The sequence below is a fragment of the Lutjanus erythropterus genome, chromosome 8 (assembly GCF_056507025.1).
Source record: "Lutjanus erythropterus isolate fLutEry1 chromosome 8, fLutEry1.hap2, whole genome shotgun sequence".
Taxonomy (NCBI): domain Eukaryota; kingdom Metazoa; phylum Chordata; class Actinopteri; order Lutjaniformes; family Lutjanidae; genus Lutjanus; species Lutjanus erythropterus.
Genome location: NC_139324.1, coordinates 9,042,745 through 9,054,928, shown reverse-complemented (window position 1 = coordinate 9,054,928; position 12,184 = coordinate 9,042,745). Strand labels below are relative to the sequence as shown.

Here is a 12,184-nt window from a genome sequence, read left to right as displayed (position 1 = left end):
CTTGCTCTCTTCTCTCTCTCTTCTCCACTTTTCCACTGACAGTTTCAAATCTGTCGCTCTTCATTTAGGGTCACACATGCTGGCAGATATTGTCCAGGGGCTCGTATGTAAATAAAAGCAGTCCATTTGGTGTGAGCGAGCAGGCTGCTCTGCTCTGTCTGGCCTGGCAGCGTTTCTAATGGCATTACCCTATATTAGATGTTTGGCTGACGCTCCCTTATCAGGGGACACCAACCCACGAGGCTCACACTCTCATGAATGTGTGTGTACATGCTGGGGGTTGTAGCCACACATGTTATGATATATATGTACTCATACATATTAAACACACACACATTCTGCACTGTCACTGCCTAGTTTACAGTCTCAACAAACACTGATAAAGGATGGTCTGTTGTCTTTAAATTAAATCCTGCCAGTTATTTCTAATATACTTGCCACTGTTCACACTTAAACTGATGAGGCTGGTGTTATATTTGTCTTATTGTCAGCAAATTCCATGAAAAGACCAAAACCAGCAATGAGTCAGTGTTTCTCTCTGTACTTTTTTACTTTTCTTCCTGGTCTGTAGCGCTTGTTGTTGAAGACATAAAACTTCAAAAATGGGTCACAAGTACCACGGTCAGAAGTAACTAGTTGCAAATGCTCAAATTACTGTAGTGAAGTAGCTTTTTGGCTACTTGTACTTTTAGGAGTAGATTTTCAAGTCTGTGCTTTTACTCACAGTTAAGTATGCATTCTACTTAGTTACTTTTACAATTATAGCTGAGTACTGAATACAATTTTAATTAATATCCAAACCTTTCATCTGCATTATAGTAGCCAATCAGGTGATCTGTTGTTACCTACCTATGTTATAGTTTTGTGTTCTTGCTTTGCACTTGAAACATTGTCTGTTATTGCTTTTTTCTTGTTTCATTTTGTACAATGTGCTTTGGCAATACTGTATTTTACTATGGTCATGCCAATAAAAGCCACTTTGAATTTGAATTTGATCTGATCACAAACAGGCCAATGAAAACAAAGACCAACAGTGTCAGACAAAACTGAACATTATTATCTTTGAAAGGCAGAGCTGTTGTGCTGTATCACATCAGATTGTCGAAGTGTACCTAATACAGTGGCCAAACTACGTCCAAAACAGCTGTAGTTTTCAGCTTTGCTCAAACAGGAGTAGCTTAAAGAGCACATTTGTTTGAGACTGTTTTCAGCTGCATATTAATACACATTTGATGCTTTAATGAGTATTATTGAGTAGGAAGTTTGACTCAAAAAAGGAGTGCAGTGTGTGTTCATGAAGGAACGTGTCCCACAGTGCAGCAGCAGTTACATTACAAATATTTCTGTTTTTGCCCTCATTCTGAAAAAGACAGTATTCCTACTAAACAGTTCATGTATTTGATGAAAATGAAATGTTCACTGATATTCCTGTTTACATGCAGCCCTGCATACAAGGATTCATGTAGTGACATTGGTCTTACTATGTTTTTATTTCTTCATAATTTTACATATCCAAAAACCTGTTGATATCTGTATTTAAAAGCAGATGTGTTTCTCCTTCAGACCAGAAATAAATGTGGACTTTTCTTTTGCTATTTTTGCCTTGAAAACGGTTTGTTTGTGTACAAGGCACAGAGCTGACAGTAAACAGGCAAGAGGTTGTGTGACACAAACCTTATTTCTGAATGTGCTGTATACATGTCCAAAGAATGCTCCCGAAACCTGAACCTTTTATTGACAATAAATAAATTCTATTCACACCACCCATTTGAATGATTTCTAGTCCACAAAAAAATCTATTTGCCACGTATAGTGAGACTGTGTTCCTCTAACCACTTTCCTTTGAATGTTTTCAGACTCGTTCTCTCTGGCTGGAGCTCCTCTGGGGGTCTGGAGGAGGATGGAGCGAGGAGGGGAGAGTCCCATCACTCAGGACAGCCCTGAGCGGAGGGGGGGCAGCCCGGATCTCAGCGGCCTCCCACCGCCAGGGAAGAAGGGGCGGTTGGAGCTCAATGGGAGCCCTACTGGACCACGCATACGCCACAACGGAGCCCCACCAAGACCCCTAGGAGGTAACAACAATGTTGAACTATCAAAAGAGCAAAAGTGTCCTGTTATTTATTCATTCTAGGAAAAGATTCATTTTAAGGCCACAAACTGATCTTCCCTGTTCTTTGTGATTTGTGATGTGCAAAAAACAAAAAGTGCAAAAAGTGCAAAAAGTGCAAAAAGTGCGATGTATAAAAACACCAGATCTGTGTGAGGTGATGAAGAGACTTTCTCAAATTAATACATGAAACAAACAAATGCCACATTTCCATATTGTTTTCATTCATTTGATTTTTGAGATGCACCAGGCTTTTAGTAATGTTAAACCCATATGTACCAGGTGATGTCGTGTAAAGAGTGAGAAAGTCTGCGTGTGGAGGAGGTGGAGTGGACAGATGAGTCAAACAAACACAGGACTTTCACCAAGGACAGTGGAGCTTTTGTCCTTTGTGAAACCAAAACTCTATGTTAACTTAAGTTAACATTGTTGAGTACTGAGTACAAACCTTTCATCTGCGTTTTAGTAGCCAATAAGGTGATCTGATCATAAATGGGCCGATGAAAACAAGGAGATACAAATGAAAAACAAAACAAAACACTGCAGCAGCACACATTTACAGTAAGGATGTTAATGATTAATCCTTAAATGTGTTCATTGATATTTAATCAATAGTCTAGACATTGTTTCTTTCTAGGGGAGCCAATGTTGGATAAGAAAACTTAAACTTAGACTTAAAATGAGAAAAAAAATGGCAAGTAAAACAAAAAACAAAAAGAAAACGAGAAAATAAACATGTAGAAATTAACATAGAAATTATCAGTGATTAATCAATTGTTTTGATTGTTTCATTCAGTTTCAACTACTGGTTAAGAAAAACACACAAAATTTGTAACCCTAGTTTGGAGAGGTGACTGTGACATCAACAGTCAAAAGTAACACTCTGAATAGTTTTTGTGATGAATACTTTGTACTTTTACTTAAGCATATTTCTAACACCAGAATTTTTAATTGTAACTGAGTAATATTTTAGTGATATAACAGTACTTGTACTTGAGTACAGATTATTACAGATATGTGCAGAGGCTGTGGCTCTTCTTCTATATTCCACCATGTTGCACAGCCGTGTTTCTAAACTCTGGCTCTATATACAGCCTTTCACATTCTGTGCTAGTTTCACACCTACCGTACGTTCTGCTTGGAAGGGGAGGGAGAGATGAGGTTTGCAATCTACAAGCTCACCACTAGTTGCCACTAAATCCTACACACCGCTCCTTAATGTAAAGTAGTTGGCTCAGTGCGCCGCGTTGTAGCGCGGCTGCACTGCTGGGAGAACTCAAGCTGTTTCTGCACTGTTAATCTATAAGTCTGGGGGGAACTGTATAATACAGGCTTACCAAATGAAGGAGATTGCTCCATATAAACAAGATTTATACAACTCACTCTGGGTTATCGATCCCTGCACTCATTGTGAAAGTTATTTCTTGTTTATGTGTGTGTGTGTGCATGTGTGTATGCACTTATCCCTCTGTCTGGTTGTTTGTGTTGCCATATATTTGCAAAAATGTCTAAGGTAATCTCTTAAACTGTTTATATTTTTTCTCTGATATTTTACTTTAACTTTGCTTAAATGTAGAAAACAAGACTATCTACAATGTTTGATGTAAATGAAATTTTTTACAGTTTACATCGACTGAAAAAATCACTTGAGAGAAATGGACAAATTCTAGATATTATCTGCGTTGTTTTATACAAATTTCCCTTCAAATTCATACCTGAATATTTCTGCAAAGCTCCAGGATCTTTGCTATAGAGTAAGAAAAGATTTTAAATAGTTGCAGCACAGTATGAGTTTATAAAGATGGACAAGTCTGAGGTTTTGGAAGAGATAAAGTGATAGTTCAGATTATTTGACTTGTGGTTGTATGAGGTGCTCATCCATGGTCAGTATATTAGCTGCAGTAGAAGGCGGTTGGCACAACCCCAGTTTGGAGAAGCAGAAAGAAGTTCCAGCATGGAAGCTAAGCAATGTACTGCTGTGGACAGGGTCAGTAGCAGAACATATTTTCACCCCACAAAAAAGTTCAATCAGTTTAAGTGTACGCTAAATTCAGAATATTTTCACTCCTTTACCTTACAGTCAGACAGCTATTTCTGACGAAAAGCCACCATTATATAAACCAAATATCACTTTCTCCATATCAACCAGACTCCAAAGGTGAAATCAGTAATTTAACCTCTAAGAACACAGGAGTTGCTTGTCTGTCTCGCAACACTTGCAAACAATTTAACAGATCAAGGCAGCAATAGATCAGCAACTCCTGTGTTCTCTGAGGTCAAATCACTGACTAAAGTGGTTTGGTTACAAAAGATCAGATGTACAGTAATCCACAGTAATATGTAAGAAGACTGTAATGGGCGCCCCTATAGCTCAGTTAGTAGAGCGTGCACACCATGTACTTAGGCTGTCAGTCCTTAAGTCCCGCCTACGGTCAATTTGCCTGTCATCCCCTCTCATTACCCCTTTCCTGTCATATCTTCAGCTGTCCTATCACAATAAAGGCAAAAGCCCAAAAATAATCTTAAAAAAAAAAGAAGTCTGTAACAGCAGAAGGGGGCAGTACAATAAATTAATGTCACCTGGTCGTGTACAAGGAGAGACAAAAATCCTGTGAAAACCTGAACAGCTATTGGGATTTCTAAACCAAAAATATTGTAGTATTTTGTCATATCACCGACAATATTGTTATCAAAGAATACCCTAAATTATTGTGATATTATTTTGGGGCCATATCGCCCATCCCAACTTCAATGCGGGTACTTCTCTCTGCAGCACCCCATACAACTCCACATCAAATAATCTGAACTATCCTTTTAACAAATCAACAAGGAGCTCAGATTTGACCACAGTAAGAAGAGAAGAAGAACCCATGTGTTGAAGTGAGAGAATGATCAAATGTTGAATGTGAAGAAGAAGAAGAAGAAAACATTTGTGTGTGAGAAAAGTGACGAGGGATCGAGGGAGGGACAGAGAGAGGAAGGAGGAAGGAGGAAGGGGTTTCCTGTGCTGAACGGATGGTTGGCCTGTAATAATGACGGGTTGTCTTTGAAGACAGGAAACTCGACGTGTCTCTTCCAAACCACACCGCTGCCACGAGGAGGGGGCCACACACACACACACACACACACACACACACACACAGCAGCAGCAGCAGCAGCAATCAAATAGAAACACACACATTTAATGCTCACACACACCATATGTCCACATTCACAAACTTCCACACTGTGACACTCACACCCAAGAAATGCTGCCAAAACACACACCCACTTACACTCCACACACACACACACACACACAAACACACACACACACACACACACACACACACACACACACACACACACACACACACACACACACACACACACACACAGCACACATATCTTATTTTAATGTCCCCGTTCACTCATCCCCATACATATTAAAGGGATTAGAGGTTTGAGGCAACATCACATCATCCAAACCAGATCATACAGTCAGTGGGCAAATCACAGGACACTGGATATAAGAGAAGACAGACTGAGGTGGAGACAGAGGATTGAGCGAGATAGAGCCAGAGAGGCAGGGAGAGAGAGAGAGAGAGAGGGTGAGAGAGAATGGGAGAGAGAGAGAAGAGTGCTGGTCGGAGGGAGCTGCTCCGTGTTGACAGTTATATTTCCCTGTTGGGGGAAATTCACTTACTTGAATTGGCACGGTGCTCCAGTGTGTAATTCACTCCATGAGAGCCTGGAGGACTGGGAGCAGAGTGATTAATGAGGAGGAAATAGAAATATAGGAATTGACTGATTAAAACAACGGGTGGGATGGATCTGGGTTGTGTGTGTGGGAGGGGGTGGGTGTTGTATGGAGGAGTGTGTGTGCGCATTGGGAAAAGGAGGTGTGTGTGTTTGGTATTGTGTGGTGTCCACGTGGTACAACACACTGCCATGCCCTGTATTATTAGTGCTGGGACGCTGCCTAATGCTCTCACTCCATCATTTCTTCAGAGAGCTTTAATTAATTGCCAGTTGACAGGTGGCCCAAAACCAAAAGGCTTTTAGGAAAAAGCTGATATTGGAGGGGAAGGATTGATATTAGTGCAGGGAGCCAGAAGGATACGAATGGTCAGAGAATATGGTGGATTTGGATACTTAATGTAATCAGATACTGAAAATATTGAGGGGGAACAAGTGTTTGTCTGAATTTAAAGGTTTAAAGGTGCAATACATAATAATTTTATTTTAAAATGTATTGAAAATACCAACAGAATGTGCAGAAATAATGTGAAGATGTTGATATCAAAGACGTTTGTATTGTTTTGTGGAGATATCTTCTCAAGTTAGCATGCCAAGATGCATTCTGCACATGTTCAAACAGCGCGGCTTCATCATGAAAGAGGTCAGATACGAGAGACCCCGGACTGTTGAGCACCTGAAGTCGTATGTCAAGCAAGACTGAGAAAGACTCACTTACAAAACTTGAAATGTCCTCAGTTCCTAAACACTTACTGAGCGCTGTTGCAAGAAAAGGTGACGTATCACAGAGGTAAACATCCTCCTGACACAACATTTTTAGAACCTGTTGCAGGAATAAAATTCAGTATGAGTGTCTTTTTACAGAAAACAATAAAGTTAATCAGTTTGAACGTTTTGTCTTTGTATATCGTTTTTGAAAATTCTTGCCTTTAGCTTTTATTTACATTTTAACCAACATTTTGGTATTGAGGTTGTACTAGGATGAATTAAGTGCAGAGAATCAGTTTAACTATATAATTGTATATTGTATGGTAGCATGTCATAATAAAGTTGACCCTTTGTAGGGAGTTAAGTTCCATTATTCTCATTTCTACCACAAGAGGCAGCATGTGTGGTCGTCTGACAGCCTCTGGGCATTGGTGCAGTGTACTGTTGACACTTCATGTCAGTGAACAGAACCATAATGCTTAATTCAGGTGACCTCTTCCCCAGAAAACTCTGTATTAACATTTGTTAACAATTAAAATTCATATTTTATACCACTTTTGCTTTAAATGCCCCACTGTTTTTATCTTTTAATACTCTAATGAAAGCAGCACTTGTCGTCAGTGTAGTGGCTCTTTTGTATAGTTTTTGCATATCTGCTATGCGAGTCATTCTTATGCCTGCCTATCTAATGGACGTTAGATGAAATGTCAGAAACATCCAGTGAACAGTGAACAGCACTGTTACAGACAATTCAAGAATGCATATCATTTGTCTTACATCCTTTCTTGATTGTATTGAGAATTTCAGGTGTTGCAATATTCAACAGTGTAAAACAAAAGGATGAAGTGATTACAAGCTTGACCCACAATAAATACAATCCACATGTGTGCTGTCTATGGGGGGATAAACTGTGTTGTGATCTCAGACAATAAAAGCCAGACATGAAAAGAATCTTATGTTGTTTTCTACTTTTCCTCCTCGTCCTCTGCGACAGGTCTGATGATCCCAGTCTTCTGTGTGGTGGAGCAGTCGGATGGAGGGATTCAGACAGACGGATGTGAGGGAAGAGAGGAGCATGCAGAATTTGTCCTGGTCAGGAAGGATATTCTCTTCTCTCAGCTGGTGGAGACGGCTCTGCTGGCCCTTGGCTACTCCCACAGCTCAGCCGCACAAGCCCACGGTCAGTTAGACAGACACCGCATACACCAGAACACCAGCACTGTTGTATTTCTTTATTCCTCCCATATTTTGAGAGAAATCTGAAATGAATCTTTCAGACTGTTTACAGTCTTTAGTTATTTTGTTAGCCAATAAGTCAAAGAATTAGCCTAAAATTCTGATTCAGAATTCCTTAAAGGGATAATTCGGGTCATTTGAAGTTTGGTTGTATGAGGTACTTATCAATAGTCAATGTATTACTTACAGTTGGTGGTGGTCAGCATGTTCCCAATTTGGAGAAGCAGCAGGAGCACCAGCACAGAAACTAAACAATGTCCTGCTGTGGACAGGGCCAGCAGCAAAACATGCTTTAGACACTTCAATCAGGATCAGGTTTAATGAACACTATATTTAGAATATTTTCATCACTTTAGTATGCTGTCAGACAGCCTTCTCCAACAGGAATCTATGTTTTTTTTTTTTACACAAAATATCACTCTCTCTCACTTAACCAGGCTCTTTTGGAAAAAAATCCCAGAACATGGGAGTTCCTGGTCTCCTTCTGCGTCAATCGGTTAGTTACTTTGTGATATTGTGAGATGTTGGTGAATCTGAACTAACCTTTTAAAGCTGATTGAGGCAGCAGTAGACCAGCAACTTCTGTGTTCTGTGAGGTAAAGTTACCATAATCAAAGCAATATTTGGCTTACAGATCAGCTGAAAAGGACGCTACCAGTGTTTACATCCTGTGCTGTCATGAGCATGAGCCTTGTTCATGAATAAATACACATTTTCTTTTTTGCGGTGATGTGGCTGGTGGATGGACGAAAGGATTACATGAAACCACTCACAGCAAGGAGTGGATTATCTTGAGTAGCCAGGTTATAATTTCCAGAAAGAGACATTGCTGTTGACTTTTTCAATTGTATTTTTGCCGCTTTGACCAGCACAAGCTGAGTGTCATCTAGTTCCCTTATATTCAAGAAAAGGCAGACATATTTATGATTGATATCTACAAAATACTGCCACTCACACCAAAACTATCAGGATGGAAAAACTACAGGTAAGAGGAAAAATACATCACTTGCAAAGTCATCCTTCAGACAGGAATACCATGCCCATGGTATGCTAAGTGTGTAGCAAGAGCACTAATAGTTTCTTATCATAATTTAGGCTTATCAGAGAAATAACAAAGAGCAATATTCATTAAATCCTGGTACTCTACTATCATTTAAATATCTGAGGTCAAGTTGCCTCTTTTTGTTAGTATGAAGATGGTTTCATCAAGGCCATTAATGACAGCCATGATTTTCCAACCACCAAGTGTCTCACTGTGTAAACTGTGGGACTCTAAATTTAACAGCATGCATCTTAGGGGTCAAGACAAGAATGGTGTTTGACAGGAGACTCTCCTCTCCCTCTAATCAGCGGCCCGAGAAGAAAATTGGATGTGAGATCGTCTATTTAGTGCGGACAGTGTACTGGTACAGTGGCAATAAGCACAAGAATGTTTCAAAAACACAACTAAGACACAGACAGCGTCTGTAAAACTCATTAAAGACACAACAAAGAGCTGGACAGGAATGTCTCCACAAGACAAAAATACATTGTGTGTTTTGGTGTGTGAGCGAGCGTGTGTGTGTGTGTGTGTACGTACAGTATGTGTGAGAATGTTTATGAAGCAGAGGAAAAGAAAAACTCTGTAATTTATTGTTGCACACATGGTAGTCATCTGCTGCAGGACAGTGTCATTTACTGCTGTCTTTTCTCAAGTATGCAGAAAATTCCATCTGGGGAAGTTGCCTCACATGGATATGAAATGGTAACAACAGAGCGACAGTAAGCAACATGACTATTGCAATAGACTGAAAACAGTGGGAGATCCCCATCTGTTTGAGATCTTGATCCAGTGTGTGTGTGTGTGTGTGTGTGTGTGTGTGTCACTCCCATCAGGTCTCGTTTGAATTACGTCTGCAGACCTACGAGTGTGTAGACATGGTTCTAATGTGTATGAGATTGCATGCATGTGTGAATGTGTGGGTGTGTGTGTTCTCCCCATCTCATAAACACACTGCCACAGGTAATCCCTTTACTGCCTCAAGGCCAACAGCTCTTATCAGTCCTCCAGCCCACCTGCAGCAGGCTGTGTACTCTCGACCTCCACCTCTCTTCTGTTTTCTCAGCTCACATCCAGCCGAGCAGCGTGCCTGCTGAACAGTGACCCCATCTCAAACCGGTCACATGTTTCAGCCTGTTGCATCTTGAGATTTTGAAAATAGAATATCAGGGTTCCCACTGGTTGGAGAGAAGTTTTAAAGGATTTTTTTTTTTAACAATCAAGACATTAATATTTTATTTTAGAGCTCAAGAAAGAGAGGATTTTGGGTCAAGATATCCTGAACTTAAGCTTAAAAGTTCACTTTCTGAAATAAAATTTATAGATTCAGCAAGAAAGAATCTACACTGGGTGCTCAGGGTTGTAAAGTAGTAAACTCCAGGTGAATGTCAAACTGATCAACTTAAAAAAAAACAGGAAAGACACAGGGCTCACACCAGCCTGCTTGCACCAAGACAAGAATATAGTTAACACCATTTATGAGTTAGGCATATGACATAACAAAAAGATGCAGACCAATTGTGACCCTGCATTTCTTCAGGGTGTGTCTGCAAAGAGTCAAACAAAGTGTTGTGATTATATAGATATTTAGTGAGCAGGTGGCTAAATTACACAAGCATACCACACAATAAACCTCTAAGCTATGTGGTGAAAAAAAGTTCATATTCACAACAATAATGAATAACACCAACAACAATGAAAAGATTAAACCAGTTTACAGATAAGCTCTATCTAATCTATTTCCTCATTGAGACCTGGATACATCAAAACATCAAAATTAAAAATACAGTAGGTCTCACACTGAAGTCATTTATGGAGACGATCACGACCACCTCTGATAGGCTGCTCCACAAACTCAATCCCCTTCATTCATAAAAGGCTGTTGTTACTGTTGTGGCATTTATGGAAATGGCGTTCCATAAGATAATCTATATTGTTAGTTTTTATGGCACATTTATGCTCTGTCACGATATCTTTCAAATGCCTCTTGGTGCACCCAATGTAAAAACATTCACATGGGCAGGTGAGGCCATACACAACATAAGTGAAGTTATAATTGATAAGGTGTGTATTTTTATCTCCTTCTGTTGTATAATGTTGGACCAGTGGTTACACGTGGTTTGCATACATTTGAAAGTCTCTGTAGGTCTCCTGAGCCTCAGTATCCTCAGTATCTATAGTCAGTGTATTACTAGAGTAAATGGAGGTTGGCACGCATCCAGTTTGGAGAAGCAGCAGGAGAAATCAGTATCAGTTTAAGTTTACACTATATTTACAGTATTTTCACCACTTCACTTTCTGACTGGAAGTCTCTGTTATATAAACCAAATATCAATCTCTTTTACACAATCCATATCTCAAGATTTACGCATTTATAGCCAAGGTATCAAAAATGTGACCCACATTGGAAAAAAGAAAAAAAACTTTTGTCTGTTGTCCAATCTTAATATTATTGCTACCACTGTTGTTATCAGAATATTGGGATTGGAAATGAGATTTAAGACTTGGGTAAAGCATGTGATGAAATCACATACAAACATACAAAAACACTCAAATGAGGTGAAACCTGAGAGACTGAAGCAGTGGTTCTCAGCGCAGCTGATAAACTGTACAGTTAACTCAAACAGTGAACACGGTAACTGCAGGAACTTTGTGTAAAACAAGTGATTTGGATGAATCATTTCATGTGAATATTGCATCAGAGATGAGTTTTCCTGAACTTTCTGTCTGTATTATGATTTTTTTTAACAATCATACATATTTATTAGACTTTTTCAAATTCAGTATTTTATTTTCACCCTTCATACGAGACCATTTTTCTATCAGCTCTTTATTATTATTTTGAATGTTATTGCTCTGTTAATATAATTTGTGTTCATATCTTCATCGTTCTTTTATCCTGTGAGGTTTTTTTTCTTTTAGTGTATATCTTAAATAATAATCTAAACTTTAAAAATAACAATTTCATTTAGTTTTCTTCACAGAAATGAATGAAATGCAGAGGTAAAAAAAAAAGTTTTCTTACACTCCTCAAAATCAACTGCCAGTGATCCCTAGTTGGGGTTGGGACACCCTAATCTGATTATCTGATCTGATATCTGATTGCCACAAAATGGCTCTTTTAAAGGATACTAATAGAGCTACTATCTATCTATCTATCTATCTATCTATCTATCTATCTATCTATCTATCCTGTAATCCTTCTGGTATAACTCTGTATTAACTCAGTCTTGTGAGCTGGTTATGTTGTAGATCTGTTAAAGTGAGTAAGAAAAATAAGCAACACACATTATTTTACAGTCATGGCCTAAAATAGCCCACCAAAGTGTATGGCCAGTGTTAGCTTTGGTTTGCAG

At 39.2% G+C, this 12,184-nt stretch overlaps 1 protein-coding gene across 1 annotated transcript in view; it reads left to right on the top strand.

Moving 5' to 3' along the window:
* Positions 1-12,184, top strand: part of satb2 (SATB homeobox 2) — a 70,729-nt gene that overhangs the window by 16,048 nt on the left and 42,497 nt on the right. Inside the window, exons 2-3 of the mRNA XM_084724431.1 lie at positions 1,857-2,072; positions 7,548-7,733. Of these exons, the coding sequence (XP_084580557.1) occupies positions 1,901-2,072; positions 7,548-7,733 (358 nt within the window). The 5' untranslated portion in view covers positions 1,857-1,900. The remainder of the gene's footprint in view (positions 1-1,856; positions 2,073-7,547; positions 7,734-12,184) is intronic.